Source organism: Hevea brasiliensis, chromosome 2 (assembly GCF_030052815.1).
Source record: "Hevea brasiliensis isolate MT/VB/25A 57/8 chromosome 2, ASM3005281v1, whole genome shotgun sequence".
Lineage (NCBI taxonomy): Eukaryota > Viridiplantae > Streptophyta > Magnoliopsida > Malpighiales > Euphorbiaceae > Hevea > Hevea brasiliensis.
Window position 1 is genome coordinate 119,901,418 of NC_079494.1, and position 24,845 is coordinate 119,926,262.

General features: G+C 33.4%; 2 protein-coding genes across 2 annotated transcripts; one reads left to right on the forward strand and one right to left on the reverse strand.

Moving 5' to 3' along the window:
* The first annotated feature begins 4,626 nt into the window (after positions 1-4,626).
* On the forward strand, positions 4,627-6,093 carry LOC110661673 (protein CURVATURE THYLAKOID 1B, chloroplastic). The gene is made up of 6 exons (XM_021820363.2): positions 4,627-5,027; positions 5,112-5,215; positions 5,297-5,383; positions 5,509-5,571; positions 5,732-5,769; positions 5,877-6,093. The coding sequence occupies exons 1-6, from the start codon at positions 4,859-4,861 to the stop codon at positions 5,932-5,934; spliced, it is 519 nt and encodes a 172-aa protein (XP_021676055.2). The 5' UTR covers positions 4,627-4,858; the 3' UTR covers positions 5,935-6,093.
* A 12,809-nt stretch (positions 6,094-18,902) lies between these two features.
* On the reverse strand, positions 18,903-22,983 carry LOC110661672 (protein DMR6-LIKE OXYGENASE 1-like). The gene is made up of 4 exons (XM_021820362.2): positions 22,695-22,983; positions 22,334-22,581; positions 21,908-22,229; positions 18,903-19,764 (listed from the first exon to the last, which is right to left on the reverse strand). The coding sequence occupies exons 1-4, from the start codon at positions 22,911-22,913 to the stop codon at positions 19,501-19,503; spliced, it is 1,053 nt and encodes a 350-aa protein (XP_021676054.2). The 5' UTR covers positions 22,914-22,983; the 3' UTR covers positions 18,903-19,500.
* Between the last annotated feature and the right edge of the window lie 1,862 nt (positions 22,984-24,845).

The window sequence follows — 24,845 nt, forward strand, 5'->3', positions numbered from 1 at the left end:
AAAAGCGGTTACCTAGAAAATTTAAACAAAGAAAAAGGTTTGCAAGATTTATTCGGCTTCAGCTCTTTTTCAGCAACTGCTTCGACTTTCAATTGCATGGTGACGTTAATGGATTTCACCCTTCAAGTTATTGCTCTTCTCATAACGTTTGCATACTGCTTACTGCTTATTTCACAAATCAATATATATATATATATATAATGGAATGATATCGTTAAAGAGATGACATATGATATTTTTTTTGAAAAATTTACTGTGTGTCATTTTAAATGCTCTTTTTTACGTTAATTATTATTTAATTTTTATTTTAATTATTTTTATTATTTATAATACTATCTTAATATTTATGATTTAAATTATTATTTTTTAAAAAATTTAATTTTTAAAAATTAAGCTATTTTGTAATTAAATATAATATTTAAAAAATATTTATACTATTTTTTTATAAATTTATTTATAAAAAAATATTATTTGCTACGTATTATCCTTCATAATAATAATAATAATAATAATAATAATAATAATAATAATAATAATAATAGGTCATTGATGGCCATTAGTTTAAAGAAAATTGACCATTAATTTGTGATTTCATAATTAATTATATATCTTATAATTTAATCAATATTAAATTATTTTATATATTTAATAAATAATTTTATTATATTATTATATTTTCTATTATTTTTATTATGAAATCTTTATTAAAAAATTTTAGAGACAAAAAATGTAGTTGACATAAATATTATAAAAATAAAATATAAAGATTTGATTTATTTATAATTAGTATGTATTATTTTTTATGTTAATAATTTAATATTTATTTTATTTTATTTTTCTAAAATTAATTAATGCTTATTATTATTATTATTATTATTATCATTATGATCAACTTATAGCCATTTAAGTGAAATAATTAAGTAAATAAGAAATATTTTACTATGATAAAAATTAAGTTAAATACTTTTGTTTCTGTTTTTTAATTAAATAATATTTAATTATTAATTAATTTTTATTTAAATAGTTTTCATTTATTTATCTATATATAGTATATCATATGAGGCATTTGATACATATTAAAAACTCTTCTCTTACCAAATATTTTTTATTTCACCTAAATGCTCTTAATTTTTTTTATTTACACTATTTTTTAATTATTTTTTTTCAAAAATTATTAATTATTATTCTCAAAATTTATTTATTTAAATATATTTAATTAATCTTTATTTACTTATTAATTTTTTTTATAAATTTCTTATTTAATATTTCTTAAACTTTTGAATATTATATATCAAATATAATTATAGTTAATATTTTAATTATTTATATTTTATTATCATTAATTTGCAACAGAATTACTTTTAAATTTTAATTTAATATCTATTTTTTATGTATAAATTATCTCTAACTATATTTTTATATAGAAGTAGAATTTCAAAAATAAATTACAAATATGATTGCATAGAAAATTTAACTATAAATAAAGATGATTAAAAAAATTGAAATTATAATATTAAAATTATAGAATTTATATTTTAAAAAATAATATGTATTTTTAATATTTATTATATTAATAGAAAATGATGATATTTTAAAATTTTAATATTTAAGAAATGTATTTATTTTATATGATAAATTTTTATAAATTGATAACATTTTTGTCAAATAATTATTTTATAAAAAATATATCAAATTAACCAAAAAAATTTACATTTAGATATAAGTATATTTTAAAAAATTAATATAATAGAATGTTATTTTTAACTAATAATAATGTTATATATATTCACTATTATTAAAATTAAATAATTCAATTTATTATTAGTAGTTTAATATTTTTATTATATTAATAACAAAAAATATTCTATCTTTATATTTTTAAAATAATATTATTTTCTTATTAATATAATATATTTTCTTAATTTATACAAAATAAATATTGATTTATATATATTATGAGATAAAATATAAATATTTTATGAAATTTAAATTATTTTTTCAATAAAATATTTTTGTTACATTTTAAATGAAATAATAATAGAAACTTCTATTAATATATGCATAAAAAGAATTAATTATGTATTTAATTAATTATATCATAAATTAATTAAATTTTTATTATTATTATATGTAAAAATTTATTTAAATTAAATTAAATAAGAAAAAAATTTTAATTTAAAATTTATTTAATAATAATAATATATTTTATTTAAAATAAAATTAAAATCAAAATTAAAAAATAAAAATTATAAATTACCAGCATGGCCATTATACTAATTTCAGAGAAATTATTAGATATATTCAGTGTACATATACCTACTCACATAATCATGTGAGATTTATTTATTATATAATAAAAAAAATCACTATCTATAAAAAATAAAAATATTATTTTTTAATATTTCTAAGGTACCTAATAATTAATCTTATTTTCAACTAATTTGAATTGAATTATTGTCCGCTTTTTCAGCTTTTACCCAAGAAATAAAGCCATCCCAAGCTCAAACTCAGTCAAGAGCCCACCCACTCCAAACTTCCAAGCTCCAAAAAGAAGAATGGAAATTCAGGAACGAGCAGTACCAGAAACAAATTCCAACGACACCCGCTGGCCCTGACTCAAATAGACAAAATAAAAATATACTATAAAATATAAAATAAAAATAAAATTTTATGATTAATAAAAACACTGCACTTTTAAAAATTCACCCATGATCAACATCTTTTTTTTTTTTTATTATTATTTTTTACTAAAACCTGCATGGCTTGACCACATATATATTGAATATTTTGAACGAAAACTCCTGAGTCGATACTCATCATTGCTTGTACAACAACAGGCTAGCTACAGGCCTACAGCACAGTCAATGGAAAGGTAAAAGCGTTCAAAAATGAGTTTTGATCGTCCAGTCAATTACGCTTTCGCTGAGTGCGTGTGCAGTAGAGCTCTTGCTTTATAGAGGTTGGATTAGGTTGTCTTTCAGAAAAATTGGAAGTGCTCAGGAAAAGTTTCGGGTTTAGGCTTTGGTCGTTATTTCTCTTTATACTCCGTATGGAGGAATGGGTGTGGGATAATTTATTAATTTATTGTATTTTATAATATTATATTATATGATATCATTTTATTATTAATATATTTAAAAAATAATTTAATATAAAATAATATAAATATTTTAATAAATATTTATATTTTATTGGATGATATGATATAATTAAATAAATATAAAAATTATTAAAATATTTTTTTATTACTTTAAATATATAAAAAATTATTATATAAAATAGAAATATAAAAATTTAAAATTATTCTAGTAATTTGAAAACTTATGATAGGATCATTTGTAAACTTAGGAATACACTAAATAATCGAAGAGTATAACTATACTATACAACATGAATGAGTTAATCACTTGTAATTTTCATCATTATTATTTGATTAGGACTAACCCTGAGGCTTTGGTCTACTTTATAAATGTTCACATTGCCCTTTTTTTTTTCTTTATTTATCTTCCCTGGGAGGGGAAAGGGAAAGTGGGAGAAAACAGAAGCCCATTTACTTTGGCCTGTAATCAGTAACCATGAAATGGTCAATCCTCTCCTTCCTGGCTAAAATAATACTAACTTTTTTCGTTTCCTCAGCCGTAAGATTTTACCTTTTAGCATTTCTGATTAGCAATGACACTCTGCGCAAAACGAATCACTCCCTGTTAGTATAATATGCTAATTTTTTAAATAAAACATAAAAAATGATATTATATTTTATTTGTTAATTTACTGTATTTATTTGTAAATTTACTTGTTTCAATAGGAGTTAGGCCCAAATAGGTCACACAACACAAGGCATTGGGCGCCAGCTCCATTGGCCATTGGGAGGTGGGATGTAATTTTAATCAAATTGATAAACAAATACTTGAAGAATGTCTTCATAGACATTAGCAATTTGCTGGGCTAGTTGTTCATCAAGAACCCAGGGTGATTATCTTGTGTTTTGGGAAGGCTCTTTTCCTTTGGTCCAACCGTACATTCCTCTCAAAAATAAATAAATAAATAAAAGTAATGGGATGTGAAAACCATGAAGAAAATTTATTTTCTAATGCTCTCTAGTTTTATTGGAGAAAACTTATCTAAATTTTATACATAATATATTCAAGATATAAACACGTGTAATTCATTTATTTTATTTGTGAATCTCATTTAAATAAGAATCTCTTAATTTTATTTAGGATAAATCAGCTAAATATTTAATATTTCTATTTAATGTTATTTGATAAATTTAGATGTGTGTGAAAGATGCTTACCAAAAATAATTCATCTTATATATTTAATGTTTTTTTTTGTCTGATTTTAAGTTTGGTACCTAGAATTCATCCTTTTGTATAAATATTTCTCAATTTGCTTGCCAATTGTCACAACAAGTGCATTATCTCCCACACTTTTCAATACCTTAGGTGGAAATATTTTCATAGAAATGGGCAGGGGAGGTCATTTTTCTTCCTGAAAGAGACCAAAAATGATTAGTAGAGCTGAGAGGAGGAGATATTTTTTGCCCTTTTGCGGGGGAGAAGACAGAGATAATCCTATCCAATCAGACTCCATTAATTGGCAATCCAACAGCCATGTCAGCACTATCTGGATGAAAGGAATGAGTGGTTCCAAGCTTCAAACTTGGAAGAAGTTCCATCTCAATAAAAATTATCAAACACCTTCAACTAAACCCAGAAAAATTAGGAAAGCCCTAATAAAAAAAGTTCACTATATTTTAACATTTCTGCATTTGCGCTCCCTAGCGTGCCAATTAGGATTAGAATCTCTCACAGGTCATTAGAATAATATAACCTGTCTGTAGGGATTTACTTCAACCATGGCCTCAACTTCCTCCACAACCTTATCGATCTCCTCTTCATCAAGCCTTGTTGACGCCAAGGCTCCTCGCCAATCAGCAGCTGCATCATCACAATGTGTGACCCTCCCCACCCTTCCTCCTCCTCCTGTCCAGTCTCAGAACCGTCCCTGGAACACCACTGCTTATTGTGAGTCATATTCAGATATCTATTCAGTCCTATGTCACACACACTGAAGGGATATCTAACAGCAATCGATGTTCATTTTCTCAGGTCGAAAGATAGCGCGAAATGTTATGGCTATGGCTACAGGAGAGGCTCCAGCTGAGGTTGCTACAACTGAGCTGCCAGAGATTGTCAAGACAATTCAGGAAGCTGTAAGAATTTAGCATGTTTTTTATTATGCTGTACTGGAATTGGATGTTGTTTTGACCTGGATTTTATTCTTGAGTGAGCAGTGGGATCAGGTGGAAGACAAGTATGCAGTGTCTTCACTAGCAGTGGCTGGAGTAGTTGCCCTTTGGGGTTCCACTGGGTTGATCTCGGTGAGGTCTCCAAAAATTCACATTTTTCTCGTTTGTTAATATTTTCTAGCTATAATCCTTTCTTTTGAGGGATTCATTTGCGAGGCAGACAAATTTAAGTGGCTGTGGTTACTTTTTTGCAACAGGCAATTGATAGGCTTCCTTTGATTCCTGGGGTTCTTGAGGTTGTTGGCATTGGTTACACTGGAGTAAGTAGGACTAAATAAATGTTCATTTTCATGCCAAGATCAGGCTTGATTTCTGTAGATTTCATTATTACCCTGTTAAACGTAACAGTTGGTTAACTCTTGATGGATTCCTGTAGTGTTCCACACAGAATATTAGCTGATTTTGTTTATTTATTTGCAGTGGTTTGCATACAAGAACCTTATTTTCAAACCTGACAGGTATATGTGCTACTTCAATTAAGGGTTTGCAAAAAGGCTTTTGAAATATGGTATTTCACCAAGAACAGATTTTCAAATATAGACTAACAGCCATGGTCAAACTGCAGGGAAGCTTTGGTAGCAAAAATAAAAGCCACATACAGCGAAATAATTGGGAGCAGCTAAAAGGGAATCCTCCGCTGAAGCGAAATTTTTTCATGATTGTGCACAAGTAAACGTGCTTCATTTCCTTTGCATAAGTTAATTTCTAACCACCAGAGTAAATCCTTGTAATATCTCTAAGACAAGTAATTAAATATTTAATTTCTCCACCTTTTAACGTTATTTTATGCCCATAATCACCTTCTTTTAATAAAATAACCAAACTAGAAAAGCACCTGCAGATGTCTTTAGAATTTGTTTGTGACTTAGAATGTGTAATTGGATTTCAATGAATGCATTATTGATTGAGACGTGAAAGTGTGAAACTAATAAAAGCATCTGAAGACAACAACAATTTCAATGAAATCATTATATGGAGGGCAATGCTATTAGTCCAAGGTATAAAAACCATTAGACTATTGTTTTAAGACCATTTTATTATATAAATTGGCATCTCCTTCAGACCATTTTAATAACTCGCCATCAGAACGATGGCATCTCCTTCTGGATCACTATCTAACGTAACTCCTGCACCATAAATTCACTCTCTTATTCAAAGCTACTTTGTTAATAAAAAATGGCAAAAGCTTTTGCGGTTCTAACATATGATTCTTCTCACTATCCAAAAGTGCTTTTAAATTTCTCTTTTTTACTATATTTCTAATAATCACTCCAGAGGAAAGTTAATTTAAATACGCAATATATGTGTGTGAGCACGCACACATGGACACATGGACTATTGTTAAAAATGGTTTCTTTTTGTCATATGAGGTTTAATCCTATTGTCTAAGTAAGTGGATATAAATATTACTATAGACATGGGAATTGTCTGAAGCACCTAAATCAAAATATTGTATTTGGTTGGTAGTTCAAGTTACAAACATATTTCTGAATAATCAACATGGATATTACAACAACTTGAACATTCCAACTTCTAACAATTCAATTCTTTTTCTATATATATATTCATGGTCTAGATGAGTGTGGAAGTTGCATCCAAATTCACATTGAAGATTAAATTCCCACAAAAACCTGCTAAGATTTGGGATTCCAATCATTCTTAGTGTGCTTCCTTCAACCAGCAGTGTGCAGTTTAATTGCTATGCAAATGTTAAACAGGTAAGGACCGAAGCAAAATTTCAACTCATATATTTAGTAGATATGCAATTGTTTTGTATGTACACCATGCAAAATTGGCCACAGTTCATAGACTAGCCCTTATTTCCATGAGCAGACCTAATTGCATTTAGACGTATAGTTAATTAAGATTTGATAATTTATATATGAAAAATATTTTTTATAAAATTTATTTCTAAAAAAAATATTTTTCATATGTTTGATTATAATGTTAAATTAATAATATATATTTAGAATTTATTTTTTATACATGCATTCGACTCAAATACCAAGAAATACTCAGGCTAAATTAATAACAAAGAGACAGTAAAATGCATGGGAGATTCCATTCACGATTTATTGTAAACTCTGTTTGGAAAAAGATGGGGTAAAGTAATGATTTTTAAAATAATTTTTTTAAGGCAAAATTTTCATAACTTTTAAATTTTTATAATTTTTTAAAGATATTTAGAATTTTTTTTAAAGAAAAACTTCTATTAGTTTGAAAAAATATTCTTAATTAGGTTCATGGCTTTTTAATTGCTTGTATTATATTGATTGCTATTACCTCTAAACCCTAATTGCAATAAAAAGAAATTAAATAATTTTTTTCCTAATGTGGATTGTATCAGCACATAATTTACTAGGAATAAATTTCAACAATTGTCTCTGAACATATATGTTTGTAATACTACAGTTCTTTAACTTTAAAATGTAATATAAAACCCCCTAAACTTTCAAATTTATACAGTAAAATTTCTCTGACTTTCAATTACTAATTTTTCAATTAGAAACTGACGTGAACAGCTCTTACATGATGCTTGGTCAATATTTCTCTTTCCTCTTGTCACGACCCAACCTATGGGCCGGACCGGCACTAGGACCTGGGCCAGCCTAAAACCCCCGAGGCCCGTAGTAAGCCTTAACTATTCATTTACCCAACTCTAAGGCCCATTTGGGCCCAATTTCAAGAAACCAACCGAACAGAGTCCGGCCATAAAATGGACCTACCAACGGGGAGTTTTTGACTCACCCGACCTGTAAACACAATAAACAATCCATTGGGGAGCTCAGCTCACCCTCCACATACTCATATCATCATAATGATAAATGGGAGCTCAGCTCCCTCATCCAGTCCATCAAACATGCATATAATAATTTTACAGGTCCACAATCATAATTTAGTTTACAGACCCAAATCAAATAAACATTTCTAACACATGCGGAAATTCTAGGAGTAAATAAAATTACATAAATATTGATAAACAACCTGCGAGGAAAGGAAGCAGGTTAACCTCAAAAAAATCCTCCTGTGGCCTGGAAAAATATTGAACAGGAGTGAGCGTTCGACTCAGAGAGTAAAATATCAATTTTAACCATAATCTCTATAACTATCTAGAACTAATGCAACCTGTGGAGTGAAATGCAACAGCAACAATATTTTCACATCATAACAGCAAAAAGGTAATTTGGAGCACTCACGCACTCTGTAACATCAATCATAATATATGGGAGCTGATCCCCTATACAGCTCTCTTAAATCCAACCTGGTGCCAGCGAAGAACTCAGCTCGGACTTCCACTTAATAACCAAATCGGGGTCCCAGCGAAGAACTCAAGCCGTGTCTACCCCGAAGGACCGGGTCCCAGCGAAGATCTCAAGCCGTGTCTACCTGTCCTATCCATAGTTCACACCACATCACACGCACGCCAACGCACGCACACTGCTCCAAATTACCACAACAACATTCATGGCACTTTTACAGTTATGAATGCAATATAAATCATGCCTAGAATTTATCTACATAGATATATGCATATAAGTGATGCATGGGCATGCTTGAACATATAATAATATCGAAATTACAATTAAAATTAATATTTTACTCACAGACTTGACGGTGGTCACTGAGGCGGCTGGGCGGAGGAAGAAGGCTGTCCCGGCTCACCTGACAATTACATTACAATTATTTAATACAAATGACTCAATACAAATCAAGAAAAGACCAAGTACGTCCTAAGTCGTAGAAAATCGTGAGTCTCCCTATACCTAGGACCTACCCAACCTGCAAAATGGCTCAAAACACACTTCTATATTCACAATCCATATATCCACAACTCAATCTCATCACACAGCCCCTCCTGGGCCCATCAAATCAATCATTCATCACAGTATGTAAAATTTCAATTTAGTCCTTATAATTGATCATTTTTGCAAAAACTGCCCAAATAAGCTCTAAAAATTCTAAAACTTTGCCCCGCGGTCCTTAACAATATTACTAGGCTATTGCAAAAAGAATCATAATTTTTCGAGCTACCACGAATATTTTATTGATTTTTAATCCTATTTAAGCACTAGAAAATTACGAAAAAGGTTCGAGTTTACCTTTGCCGATTCCGACTTCGGGGACGCGCTCGGGACGTCTGACAATGGGGGGGGGGGGTAGCCAAAACCTCGGTCCAATTTGAAGACTTTTCCGGTAACGGATCTGTCTGGCCGGAAATTCACAGACCCGATCAACTGTCGAATTTCCGCGAATTGAGGATACCTACACGAAGCCCACAACACGGGGGTTAGTACATAAATTTTTTAGAATTTTCTAAGCTCATTTAATGATCGGAAAAACATCTGCGGTTCTCAGGACCCACCGAAAAACGGTGTCGGAAAATTTTGAAATTTATATCCCCGCGAAGCTCTCGACGAGTGGAGCGCTCTGGTACTCTCGGTTTTCTCATGGGGTTCACGGTTTGCGAGAAATCTAGCCCAAAAGTCGAAATGGGCTAAAAACTTCCCGGGCAAAAATCGGACAAACCGCTCGATGGATTTCGGTGTTCTTGGTGTCTATGGAAAGCTCTCGACGAGTAGATGATTTTAGACACAAGACCCGGTCCGATTGGTGGCCGGATCGGCCGAATTTTGGCCGGGAAGCCGAGGAGTCGAAGGCTGCAGCGTTGTTTCGGGGCCGTTTCGCGTTCGGCGCGGCCGTGGGGAGGAGGCGAGGCACGGCAAGGTGGGAAGGCAGGGGAGGTGGCGGCGCGGCAAGGGGAGGAGGGAGGAGAGAGAAAAGAGAGAGAGAAGGGGAGGAGGTCGGGACGCGCGGAAGAAAAGAGAAGAAGAAAAAGGAGCCGGTCCGATTCGACCGGTCCAATCCGGTCCGGTTCGATTCGGCCGGTTAGATTCGGAATACAAAATTTTAAATTTTTACTCTGCCTCGGAATCGAAAACGAGGTTCAAAAATTTCGAAAAATTTCCAGAAAACTCAGAAAAATACGTAGACTCCAAATATATTTTTAGTTTTGCCACGTGGTCTTTAAATTAATTTTTAAAAATCATCAAAGTTTATATTTTCGAAAAATCGAACCCGATTTTTAAAATCCGAAAAATCTCAAAAAAATTCCTAAAATTTAAATAAAATTAAAATACCAAAAATACTCATAAATAATAAAATTTAAAATCTTGGGGTGTTACATTCTTCCTCTACGTAAAATTCGTCTCGAATTTTTACACAAGCGAATAAAGCACATGATTATACATTGAACAAATAAGGGTACTTGCTACGCATGTCCCGCTCGACTCCAGTGCACTCTTCCACTGACTGGCTCCTCCACAAAACCTTAACCATAGGGATCTGTTTGGATCTTAGCTGTCTCACTTGGTAGTCCACTATGGCTACAGGTTGCTCCTCAAATGTCAAGTTCTCTTTTAGCTCTATTACATCCGGCTGTAGTACATGAGAAGGATCTGGAATGTATTTCCTGAGCATGGAGATGTGAAACACGGGATGAACGTGAGAAAGGTTGGGTGGTAGCTCCAACCGGTAGGCAACTGCTCCAACTCTATCAGTAACCTCAAAAGGTCCGATATACCGAGGCGCCAACTTGCCCTTCTTTCCAAATCTCATGACTCCCTTCATTGGAGAAACCTTCAGGAATACATGGTCGCCCACTGCAAACTCCACATCCCTCCGTCTAGGGTCTGCATAACTCTTCTGCCTACTGAAAGCTGTTCTCAGTCGTTCCCTTATTAAAGGAACTACCTCTGAAGTGTACTGCACTAGGTCTACATCATGCACCTTCGCTTCTCCCATTTCCGTCCAACACAGAGGAGACCTACACTTCCTTCCATATAGTGCCTCATAGGGTGCCATCCCTATGCTGGAATGGTAACTGTTGTTGTAAGCAAATTCCACCAAAGCTAGCTGCTCATCCCATTGACCTCCAAAATCCAAAACACTCATGCGAAGCATGTCTTCCAGTGTTTGGATCGTCCTTTCGGACTGTCCGTCTGTCTGAGGGTGGAAAGCCGTACTGAAGTTCAACTGTGTGCCAAGTGCCTCCTGCAACTTTCTCCAAAACCGAGAAGTGAACTGGGGCCCTCTGTCAGATATTATGGAAGCCGGAACTCCATGCAATCTGACTATTTCTCGAATGTAGAGCTGGGCATACTGTGCCACAGAGTATGTAGTCTTTACAGGCAAGAAGTGAGCTGATTTGGTTAGACGGTCTACAATTACCCATATTGAGTCATATCCTCGCGTGGTACGAGGCAACCCAGTCACAAAATCCATAGTGATCATTTCCCACTTCCATTCTGGGATAGGGAGCTCTTGTAGCTTCCCTGACGGTCTCTGGTGTTCAAACTTCACCTTCTGACAAGTCAAGCACTTGGACACAAAGTCTGCTATGTCTCTCTTCATGCCATTCCACCAGTAGCTATCTTTCACATCATGGTACATCTTGGTGGAACCTGGGTGGACACTGTACAGTGTATAGTGTGCCTCTTGCATGATTTCATTTCTGAGATTGTCCACATCGGGCACACATATCCTTGAACCTTGCACTAGGGCGCCATCATTGGCAAATCCAAAGTCACCACCTTCACCTTGCTGTACTCTTTCTATGATCTTCATCAATTGTTGGTCTCTGTGCTGGGAAACTCTAACTCTGTCTCTCAAGTCTGGCCTCACTGAAAAATGAGCCAGCAATACCCCCTCATCTGAAAGATCTAGGATTAAACCTTGATCCATCAACTCATGTACCTCCTGAATCAATGGTCTCTTCTCTGCTGAAATGTGCGCCAAACCGCTGAAGACTTCTGCTCAAAGCATCCGCCACTACATTGGCCTTCCTGTGATGGTACCGATAGTGCAATCATAGTCTTTCAGAAGCTCCATCCATCTCCTCTGTCTCAAGTTCAAGTCCCTCTGTTGGAAGATGTACTTCAAACTCTTATGGTCGGTGTATATCTCGCACACTTCACCATACAGGTAGTGTCTCCATTTTCGGTGCAAAGACTACACCGCCATTTCCAAATCATGGGTGGGGTAGTTCGCTCATGCCTCTTCACCGCCTTGAAGCATAAGCCACTACTTTTCCATTCTGCATCAAAACACACCCTAGGCCAACTCGAAGCGTCCACAAGACACGGTGTATCCTTCACCACTCATAGGTAGTGTCAACACAAGGCGGTGGTTAGACACTCCTTAAGCTTTTGAAACTCTCCTCACACTATCCATGTCCAAATGAATGGAACATTCTTCCTAGTTAACTTAGTTAAGGGAGCCGCTATCTGGAAAAATCTTGCACAAAACGCCTATAGTAGCCACTAGACCAGAAACTTCGCACCTCAGTGACTGTTGTAGGCCTAAGCCAATCAGTCACAGCTTCAATTTTCTTGGGATCCACTTGAATGCCATCACTAGAAACCACGTGTCCCAAGAATGAGATGCTTTCTAGCCAAAATTCACATTTCGAAAATTTGGCATATAGCTGGTGCTCCCTCAAAGTCTGCAACACCATCCTCAAGTGCCACATGTGTTCTTCCTCGGTCGAGAGTATACGAATGTCATCTATGAATTCGATGACAAAGCGGTCCAAAAATGGCTTGAACACCTGCTCATCAAGTCCATGAAGGTCTTTGGTGCATTAGTGAGTCCAAAAGACATCACCAAGAACTCATAATGACCATATCTTGTCTCGAAGCGCTTTTGGACACGTCCTCATTCCTGATTCTCAACTGATGGTATCCTGATCGCAGGTCTATCTTGGAAAAGAATCTAGCCCCTTGGAGCTGATCAAACAGGTCATCGATCCGAGGAAGTGGATACTTGTTCTTCACAGTCACCTTGTTCAGCTGTCTGTAGTCAATACATAACCTCAATGACCCATCCTTCTTTCTCACGAATAGAACAGGAGCACCCCAGGGTGAAGTGCTCGGACGTATGAAACCTTTGTCCAACAGCTCCTGTAGTTGCTCCTTTAACTCTTTCAACTCTGCTGGGGCCATCCTGTAAGGTGGCATTGAAATGGGGTTTGTACCCGGAACAACATCAATGCAGAACTCTATTCCCCTTTCTGGTGGCAACCCTGGAAGCTCTTCAGGGAAGACATCCATAAATTCTCTGACAACAGGAACATTTTCCATGCTGACACCTTCTACAGATGTATCTCTCACCAATGCTAAATACCCTTGACATCCACGCCTCAACATTTTTCTAGCACTAATTGCTGACACCAAGTTATATGGAGCCACGCTCCTGTCACCATCAAAGCTAAACTCTTCCACACCGGGTATGTGGAAATACACCTTTTTGTTCCTATAGTCTAAGGTGGCATAATGAGTTGCCAACCAGTCCATTCCCAAAATTACATCAAAATCAATCACTGGTAGATGAACCAAGTCTGCTGGGAGAATCTTTCCATCCACTACTATTGGGCTACCAGGAAAAACCATATCTTCATCTATGTTGTCACTAAGTGGGGTAGCTACCGACAAAGGGCATTCTAAAATTGTAGGGTTTCTACCCAACCTCATGGCAAACACAGGGGAGACAAATGAGTGCGTAGCACTCGGATCTATCAAAACACGAGCCTCATAAGAATGCACTAAGAATACCCGCCACAATCGCATTTGAAGCTCGAGCATCCCGTGGGTCGTGGTGAAAACCCGAGCTTGACCCTACCCCGAGTGGCGTAACTCGACATCGACTTCTACCTCTGACCGCCTCCAAATCCACGTCCCCCTTGTCCTCGGCCACATCGAATCGATCGCCGCCATGTTGGAAGCACCCGGATACAACTGGCGAGGAACATTTGCAACAGAACCCTGTGACCCCATCTGTGGCTCACTGAAAACGGGGCATTCCCTAGCAAAGTGACCTGGTTGGCCACACCTGAAACATACTCCTGAACCCATCAGACAAGGTCCTGAATGTCCTCTTCCACACTGTGCACAAGGTGCCAAGGAGGATCCTGATCCAGACCAGGCTGCCTAGAACTATGACCACTATTGGATCCGTACCCTGGTCTGAACCCTCGGGATTTGTGTCTGAAACCACTTCTCTTATTCCTGCTTCTTCCTCTGTAATTAGTCTGGCCCCCACTATCCGAAGTACCCATGTGGGGAACACCTGAAGAACCCTCTGCTTTGTTTTTCTTTGCTCTTCCGCTGTCATCCACCGCATAGCTAATCTCTATCTGTCTGGCTCGATCAACTACCACATCAAAAGACTGATCAGACATCATGGCCAGGTTTGCATACCTCCTGTCAAGCCCCTTTAGGAATCTCTTCACCTTCATAGTTTCTGTAGCTACTGCTGTAGGGGCATATCGCTCAATTCCGTAAATTGCAGAGCATATTCATCTACAGACCTGCCATTCTGTCTTAAGGCCTCAAAGGCCCACTGCTTTTGATCCCTAAAGCTTTCTGGCACAAACCGATTGATGAACAGTTTCACAAACTGAGTCCACGACAAACCCTCCATCCGAAGTAATATGTAGTCATTCATCCACTGTCTAGGCATAGGCCCCATGACATGCTGCATACACTCTATAAGTCTTCTATCAGTCAACTGCAACTCGTTTCTGCCTGTCTCAGAATCCAAAAGCGATATGCATCGTCTGACACATCATAAGTACCAGGCACCAACTTCTTAAAATTGATGATTTGTTTGTAAGGTTCTCCTCTTGGTGCGGTGGATCTTTGCTTTGTGGAGGGTGGACCATATCTCGCGCCATCATGTCGATGGTTCTCTGCAACCCAGAGTAGGCGCCATTGGGTCCATGGGACCTGTGCCATAAAAGATCGATCTCAGATCGTGGCATTGCTCTTCTACTTGAGCGACTCTAGGCCTCCTACCCGCCTCCTGGCGGCGCCTCATCTGTCTTGACACCTCGTCGAGCACATCCGTTACGTGCGATGGCGCCTCTCGCTTCTACGCATTTTCACGAAATTCAGCAAAGATTAGCCCACAAAATTCAAAGCGCACATTACATGACTCTATAGACTCATATTTACACACAATATATGGAGCAGAAACTAGAAGCAAAGATGACAATGCAAGACGAATGTGGACCCTATTTTTCCGCATGTGACTCCTAGTGGACTCTTCCCAACACTTAGACAATTTTTCCCTAAGAATCTGGAGCCTAAGCTCTGATACCACATTTGTCACGACCCAACCTATGGGCCGGACCAAGACTAGGATCCGCCACCCTAAAGCCCCCGAGGCCCGTAGTAAGCCTTAACTATTCATTTACCCAACTCTAAGGCCCATTTGGGCCCAATTTCAAGAAACCAACCGGACAGCGTCCGGCCATAAAATGGACCTACCAACGGGGAGTTTTTGACTCACCCGACCTGTAAACACAATAAACAATCCATTGGGGAGCTCAGCTCACCCTCCACATACTCATATCATCATAATGATAAATGGGAGCTCAGCTCCCTCATCCAGTCCATCAAACATGCATATAATAATTTTACAGGTCCACAATCATAATTTAGTTTACAGACCCAAATCAAATAAACATTTCTAACACATGCGGAAATTCTAGGAGTAAATAAAATTACACAAATATTGATAAACAACCTGCGAGGAAAGGAAGCAGGCAGGTTAACCTCAAAAATATCCTCCTGTGGCTTGGAAAAATATTGAACAGGAGTGAGCGTTCGACTCAGAGAGTAAAATATCAATTTTAACCATAATCTCTATAACTATCTAGAACTAATGCAACCTGTGGAGTGAAATGCAACAGCAATAATATTTTCACATCATAACAGCAAAAAGGTAATTTGGAGCACTCACGCACTCTGTAACATCAATCATAATATATGGGAGCTGATCCCCTATACAGCTCTCTTAAATCCAACCCGTGCGTGAAGAACTCACTCGGACTTCCACTTAATAACCAAATCGTGGTCCCAAATGAAGAACTCAAGCCGTGTCTACCCCGAAGGACCGGGTCCCAGCGAAGATCTCAAGCCGTGTCTACCCGTCCTATCCATAGTCCACACCACATCACACGCACGCTAACGCACGCACACTGCTCCAAATTACCACAACAACATCCATGGCACTTTCACAGTTATGAATGCAACATAAATCGTGCCTAGAATTTATCTACATAGATATATGCATATAAGTGATGCATGGGCATGAACATATAATAATATCGAAATTACAATTAAAATTAATATTTTACTCACAGACTTGACGGTGGTCGCTGAGGCGGTTAGGCGGAGGAAGAAGGCTGTCCCGGCTCACCTGACAATTACATTACAATTATTTAATACAAATGACTCAATACAAATCAAGAAAAGACCAAGTACGTCCTAAGTCGTGCCGAAAATCCGGCAGAGTCTCCCCTATACCTAGGACCTACCCAACCTGCAAAATGGCTCAAAACACACTTCTATATTCACAATCCATATATCCACAACTCAATCTCATCACACAGCCCTTCCTGGGCCCATCAAATCAATCATTCATCACAGTACGTAAAATTTCAATTTAGTCCTTATAATTGATCATTTTTGCAAAAACTGCCCAAATAAGCTCTAAAAATTCTAAAACTTTGCCCCGCGGTCCTTAACAATATTACTAGGCTATTGCAAAAAGAATCATAATTTTTCGAGCTACCACGAATATTTTATTGATTTTTAATCCTATTTAAGCACTAGAAAATTACGAAAAAGTAAGGTTCGGGTTTACCTTTGCCGATTCCGACTTGAGGGCCTTTTCGGGACGTCGATAATGGGGTAGCCAAAACCTCGGTCCAATTCGGAGACTTTTCCTGTAACGGGTCTGTCTAGCCGGAAATTCACAGACCCGATCAACTGTCAAATTTTCGCGAATTGAGGATACCTACACGAAGCCCACAACACGGGGGTTAGTACATAAATTTTTCAGAATTTTCTAAGCTCATTTAATGATCGGAAACCATGGGACCCACCGAAAAACGGTGTCGAAAAATTTTGAAATTTATATCCCCGCGAAGCTCTCGACGAGTGGAGCGCTCTGGTACTCTCAGTTTTCTTGTGGGGTTCACGGTTTGCGAGAAATCTAGCCCAAAAGTTGAAATGGGCTAAAAACTTCCCGGGCAAAAATCGGACAAACCGCTCGATGGATTTCGGTATTCTTGGTGTCTATGGAAAGCTCTCGACGAGTAGATGATTTTAGACACAAGACCCGGTCCGATTGGTGGCCGGATCGGCCGGATTTTGGCCAGGAAGCTGAGGAGTCGCGCGCGCTGCGCGTTGTTTCTGGGGCCGTTTTCCAGCGTTCAGCGGCGCGTGGGGAGGGAGAGGCGGCGCGCAAGGTGGGAAGGCAGGAGGTGGCGCGGCAAGGAGGGAGGAGAGAGAAAAGAGAGAGAGAAGGGGAGGAGGTCGGGACGCGCGGAAGAAAAGAGAAGAAGAAAAATGAGCCGGTCCGATTCGATCGGTCCGATCCGGTCCGGTTCGATTCTGTCGGTTCGATTCAGAATACAAAATTTTGAATTTTTACTTTGCCTCGGGACCGAAAACGAGGTTCAAAAATTCCGAAAAATTTCCAGAAAACTCAGAAAAATACGTAGACTCCAAATATATTTTTAGTTTTGCCACGTGGTCTTTAAATTAATTTTTAAAAATCATCAAAGTTTATATTTTCGGAAAATCAAATCCGATTTTTAAAATCCGAAAAATCTCAAAAAAATTCCTAAAATTTAAATAAAATTAAAATACCAAAAATACTCATAAATAATAAAATTTAAAATCTTGGGGTGTTACACCTCTATTATGCAAAGTGTAAAAATATTCTCTCTACACCTGAAAATTTATTCCATTTATAGAAAGAAGAATGATTTAATTTACACATTTCTTGAGAGAGAAAAGAGAAATACTGACTAAGTTCCATACTGGAACCGTTCAGGTCAGCGTCTAACAGAAAAATAAGTAATTTGAGGTTAGAGAAATTTTACTGTGTAAAATTTGAAAGTTGATGGGATTTTATGTTACATTTTTAAGTTGATGGACTGTAATATTACAACTAGATAAGTTCATGAACAGTTGTCAAAATTTATCCAATTTACTAGGTGTGATCCTTATTAATTCATGATAATCTTGTAGAAAAAAAAAAGATATTTAATTTTAATTGTTTGATTAACATATATATATATATATATATATATATATATAATTAAATTTATAGATAAATATTATATTCATGAATGTCGAAAATCTCATTAGAAAAAAACTACAAAAATGTCTTTTTCATAAAATTTTTCAAATTCAAACTTTTTTATAACTCTAATCTTAGAAAATTAAACTCATCACATTATCAAATTTTAATATGAAAATTTATCCTAAAAGTAAGGCAGACGAATTTAAATCTCCTGGACTTGTTAAGCATATGAAATCATAAAAAATCAAGCGTCGTGAGAATTAAACCATTATATATACAACTTATAATCTTTAAATTATAATTGGTAAGTGAATTTATTCCTTAATTCATAATAAATAAGTTTTTTTTCTGTAATAATAACAATAATATAATAAAAAAAACATAATAACAAAGAAGTAATATAACTTTGAAGCAACTTCAAACGGATGAGAAGGATTTTAATTCCAGTTATTTTTGGGTAAATTGTATAAACGATATTTCAATGTAGGCTATATAATAGCAAGTATCTAAATTTTAATTTGAAATACAAAATTTTTGATTTTTAGTTTAAGTAACATAAAATCACTCGTAACCTTTAATAATAAGTTTTTAAGTTATCTTTATTAACACATTGCTTTTCATATTAAAAAGAATTATATTTTCTCTGTCTTTATTTGATACTTATCAAGAAAAATTTTAATTAATGAAACAAAATATTTTATAATTAATTTTTCTCTGATTTTCCTATATCTTGCTCTTTCTTTATTCATAATCCCGATGATACAAATTGCACAAATCAATATTTCAGTAATTCAAGACCTGTCTTCTCAAAGCTATCAATTGATGAAAATATATTTTTTAATATGATAAACACCACGTCAATAGAAATAATCTAGAAACTGACCACTGAATGTCACAAAAAATTTTATGTTACTTTAATTAAGGATCATGAAATTTTATATTTTAAATTGAAGTTTAAATACCTTACTATTTTATATCTTTAAGATACTGTCTATGTAATTTACCCGTTATTCTCTTCACTAGTCGAAGCTTTCTCATGCATGATAAGTTTCTTGCTTCTTGAAAATGTCCAAACAGGACTCAGTAGCAAGGCCACGGTTCCAGAAGTGTTTGTAGTATTCGCTGTAAGTAAAGTTGCTATAGATTGGCGGATGCAGATGATGGTCTGCCAGCGGAGGGGCTGGTCCCATGACAGCATCAGGTGATGGGCAGTAGAATGTTGGGATGGAGATCCTCTCTTCCATGCTGTTTACTACAGCCCTGTGGAGCACACTCTTGTAACGATCGTTACTGATTACCTGCAGCAAGTAAATAAAAACTCAAATTAGTTTCAATAATGAATAAAACTTCCATCGCTAGAAATGTAATTAAGACAGACAATAAGACATTGTAATTAATTAATGTTGTTGGCTTAGAAGAAAATTTTCGGCATCATTTTCATTCTAGAAATGGCAACCTGAATTGAAAATGGTCTTAAGACATAGTAATGAACACGCCTATAATATGGTGTTGACATAAAATGTTTTTTGAACAAGAAATTAAAAGAAGGGAACAAGTGACGGAATTAAACCGAGATAGATTTTTAAAAAGCCGCTTCAATTAGTATTAAGGGAGTGTTTGATTTAGAATGTGAGATGTAGACAACCAAAATATGAATTGTGGTGTTTGGCAAGTTTAAAAAATGATATAATTTTATTTTTTATTTTGACCATATTATCCTTTTTTATTTAACTTGAAAATTCATATTTTTATTTTTTTATTTATAATTTTAATATTTTAGTTAGCGTATTTCAACTTTGTTAAAATATTTTTTATTAATAACATAAAATATAAAATATTTATTTATATCCAAAAACTTAAAATTAATTATAAATTTTTCTATTAACAATAATAATTATTTTATTATTTTATCTATATTTTTAAAATTATTTAATTATCTTAAAAAATAATTATTTTCTTATTTCAATAATAAAATAAATGATATAATATAAAAGATTAATAATTATATATTTATTTAAATAATATAATATATTAATTTAATAATTATATATTTAATTTAATAATAAAATAAATAATATAATGTAATAAATTTATAATTTTATATTTATTTAAATAATAAAATAAATTATATGATATATACCCTTATTAGTCATTTCACATATTAACAGCAATAGCTAAATATAATTTTACCAAACACTTAATATAAAACAACTATCATCATTTATCGATTATCACTATCAGTTGTATTCAACAGTTAATCTAAACAGGCCCTAAATAAATACAGTTAATATTATATTTTCTTTCCCCATAATAAAGTTATGAGTTTTAAAAATATGATTCTTCAAAAAACAAATTATATTACTCTATGATTAAAAAAAAGACTATATAAAATTGCCAGAAATTGAGAAATTTATGATAAAATAATTTCCCTTTTCACCGTAATGGTAAATAATTTTAGAAAAACTAGATAGAAAGACTTGAACTCGAAATCTCCTACTCTACTATTTTATATAGGGTTATACACAGTTCTTCTAGTCTCAAACCGAACTGAAGAACCATACAAAAATTATTTTGATACTTTAATTTAGTTCTAATTCTTCATTAAGTATCAAACTAAAACCATATCAAAACAAAAACGAGAACTAAATTTATACATATATTTTTCTATATTTTTTTTTGATATATCATATACTTTCAATACAATTATATGTATTATATATTTATATATAATTTTGTACTAAATATCAACTAATATTATATTTTATTTTTTTATATTTTCTTAATAATTTAATTATAAATACATTAAATTACTTTATAATTCTTAATTATATAAGTGCTATTATACTATATATTTATGTGTTAATTCTTAATTTTATTTGTATCTTTAAGTTAAATATTATATAATTAATAAATTATTAAAATGTATATTATATAATATATTTAATCTTAAATTATACATGCATCTTATAGTTAAAGATTATATTATTTAAAAATAGCTAAAAGATATATTATATAATATATTATGTATTAATAATTCAATTCAAAACTTTAATGTTAATTAAGTATATTTTTTATGAAAATAATTATATAAAATTATTTTAAAAATTGAGAACTAAACTGACGTAATATTGAACCGAACTAAAACTAAAGAATCAAAAATAGTATTGAATTAAAATCGAAACAATAAAAAACCAAATCAGAATTATATCAAAATTTCAGTTCAGTTCTAATTTCTAAACAAACTCCAAACTAAACGAAAACCACACACCTTTACTTTTAAGGCATAAAAAACCAACCAAGTTATCACTTATCGGCATAAAACCATTTGTTAGCATGATAGCATTAATAAACTACACACACACATATATATATATATATATATAAAAGGGAAATCGACTCCATACCGCTTATTAAAAAATAAAGGGGAAATCGACTCCATACCTGTAATTGATCTCCGATGTTGACAGTGAATGTATATGGTATAGGTTTGACAGCAACCCAATTGCCATTTTGGAGGACCTGAAGTCCTGGTACATCATCCTGAAGGAGAATGGTAATCACATTAGGATCTTTGTGTCCAGGTAATCCATAAGTCAGCTCTGGCTGTGGACATGGAGGATAGTAATTAATTGCCATGTGTTGTCCATGCTTCCCCAGTGCCCCATTTATGTATTCCCTTTGTAGACCTAAGCTTTCTGATATTGCTTCGAGCAGTCTTAGTGCTAATCCTCTTGTATGCCTGCAATACTCACCAGCAACGTCTCTGTATACCCCAGTCCCCCCCACCCGCCACACCCAAAAAATAAAAAATCATGTCATGCGCCCATCAAAAGAGCCAGTACTCAAATTTCTAGCTAGTCAGAATACCTGAAAGATGGAGGGTTGCTGGGCCATTCCTGTATGTAGTCCTCTAAAGGGTGGCAATGGAGTCTCAAGAAATCTCTCCAGTTGGATGCCTTTTCAGTTTTCACATTGAAGCTTGTGGAGAGTCTTGTTGTCTTCATTGGATCTTCGGAGTAATTCTTCAGCCTCTCACTCTCTGGCAAATGAAAGAATTCCTTCGATACGCGCAGCATTTCATCGATCAGCTTCTTCGAAATCCCGTGGTTCTTAACCTTATCATCAAGAAATTTATACAACACATGCAAGTGCTGGGTTACAGTTCGTCCATAAAAATAATAATAATAATAATAATAATCCCACAAAGAGTAAGAAAAATTATGTCCACCTGAAAGAAACCATAGTCTTGGCAAGCTTTGCCTATGTCTTGGATCAGGCTAAATCGATCAGGACCATCGAGGCCTTGGAGATCAAAAAGAGGAATGAAACCATCCGAGGTCTGAACTTCACTAAAATTTGGTCTATCAGATGAAGGTCGGATGTAATTTGAGGGAACATAGTTTACTGTAGACGCAAGGTCAGATAAAAGTGGCTTTGCAATAGCCATTGCAAATCAAAAAATATTGATCCCGAGCCTTTCCAACAATTCCACTATTAGTGACGAAATTTTGAGTGGGTGAGTAATGAGCTAATGTACTGTTGTCTCCCTACTTATATATAAACAGTCACCCACGCAAAAAATTAATTAAAGTAGCTTAATTAAGATAAAAGTTGATAAAAATATTTTTTCACACATGTTAACAAATTGTTGCCATTAATCTACAATGACAAAACTAATTATCTTTTTTTTTTAATAAAATTGACTTGTTAAACATTAAATGTAATTATTGTTAATTAAAAAAAAAAACAAATGTTTTATATCTAGTTAGATTCAATAGCTAACTTACTGTACAGAGCCAGATCATTAGAGTCTCCATTCTTTTAATTCTCCATTCATGAAAAAGAAAGCTCATTTACAGCCTTCTTAATTTCTCACCCAATAACGTTTCATAGCTTCTGCTTTGGGAATTTACACATTGCATATGAGTTTGTTAGAGAAACAACCTTAATTAATTTGATTACCTATTATATATATATATGAGTTAAGGCTTGTTACTATACTTGATGGTCTAAAATTAAAAAAATTTATCCAATTTTTCTCAAATTTAATTTTTTTTAAAATATTTATGAAAAATAAATTCAATTAAAAAATATAAAAATTTATTTTAACATCTTAATTTTAAATGTCTTTTATCACACTCACAAATATTTAATAGATCTATGAATTATAAATATATATATATATATATATATATATATATATATATATATATATATATATATATATTTTAAAATAATTATTTCTAATAATTTAAGAGACTATGTATACAAGATATTTTAATAAAAAATTACACTAATTATTTTTATTAAAATATCTTGTATACATCATCTCTTAAATTATTATATATATAAAAATGATATAATAGATTAAATCAACCTAAAAATTCTCTAACATTATCCAAAATTTTAAATTTTTTAATATTTGAACAAATTGGGTTTTAATATTATTTGAATGTCAAATTATTTAGTCTCTTATTTGACCACATAATGAGGATTATTTTTGTCTATATAGAATCTCTATATTCAAATTACGAACGCAATTATTGATATTTATCCTCCAATTTAGCATTTGATTATTTGTTGTGGTCCTATAATTCTAGGCTGTGGATTGAGCACATTGATTTTGAAAATCTCAGTTACTTTCACGGGGATGAAATTGAATTTATTGAATTACTTCTTATTTAAATATTAAAATTTTATAAAAATTCAATTTAATTAATTTTTTTATTAATTTTTATATTTAAAAATCTAATCTCTTTATTTAAAAATTAAAATTTTACAAAAATTTATTTTTATTATTTTTTTTATCAATTATCATATTTAGAATGAAACAATTAAATTTTTAATTTAAAAGATTATTTAAAAAAAATAGACATCAAACATAATTATATGAGAATTTAACTGATTTTTTTTTATAAATGATTTATTCTAAATGAAACTAATAAATCAAAGAATTTAATTCTTTTTTACTTAAAAATTCATTTTAATATAAATGAAAATTAGACAAAAAAAATAATATTATTATGTGAGAATTAAATTAAATATTTCTTTTTTTTTTTCTTTCAAATGAAGAGTATGTATTTGAATTTCAAGTTTGCATAATTACCCATAAAAACACATTCAGTTAGTGATGCGTATTGCATGGTTTTTCTCAAAATTATTGGATGACAATATTGGCAGGACTCTAATATATATATATATATTGATAGATTCCTTTTGAATTAAGCCATCCGACTTTGCTTAGCTGATCTGGACTTATATCTGCTTAAGAAAGAGCTGTTGGCAGAAAGATAAGCGCGTTGAACAAATGGCAGCAGAACTGCAGAAGCAGCCTAACGTCCCCAACAAAACTTTACTAATGTCTATCAACAATGTCTTG

Bases quoted from the DNA above. Each gene is read 5' to 3' on its own strand.
- LOC110661672 (XM_021820362.2), bottom strand. From the start codon at position 22,913: ATGGCTATTGCAAAGCCACTTTTATCTGACCTTGCGTCTACAGTAAAC. The intron at 22,230-22,333 runs GTATTCTGACTA...TGGGGTATACAG, and splicing joins AGCAACCCTCCATCTTTCAG to AGACGTTGCTGGTGAGTATT. The intron at 19,765-21,907 runs GTATGGAGTCGA...TACTTGCTGCAG, and splicing joins ACATCGGAGATCAATTACAG to GTAATCAGTAACGATCGTTA.
- LOC110661673 (XM_021820363.2), top strand. From the start codon at position 4,859: ATGGCCTCAACTTCCTCCACAACCTTATCGATCTCCTCTTCATCAAGC. The intron at 5,028-5,111 runs GTGAGTCATATT...TCATTTTCTCAG, and splicing joins CTGGAACACCACTGCTTATT to GTCGAAAGATAGCGCGAAAT. The intron at 5,216-5,296 runs GTAAGAATTTAG...TTGAGTGAGCAG, and splicing joins TCAAGACAATTCAGGAAGCT to TGGGATCAGGTGGAAGACAA.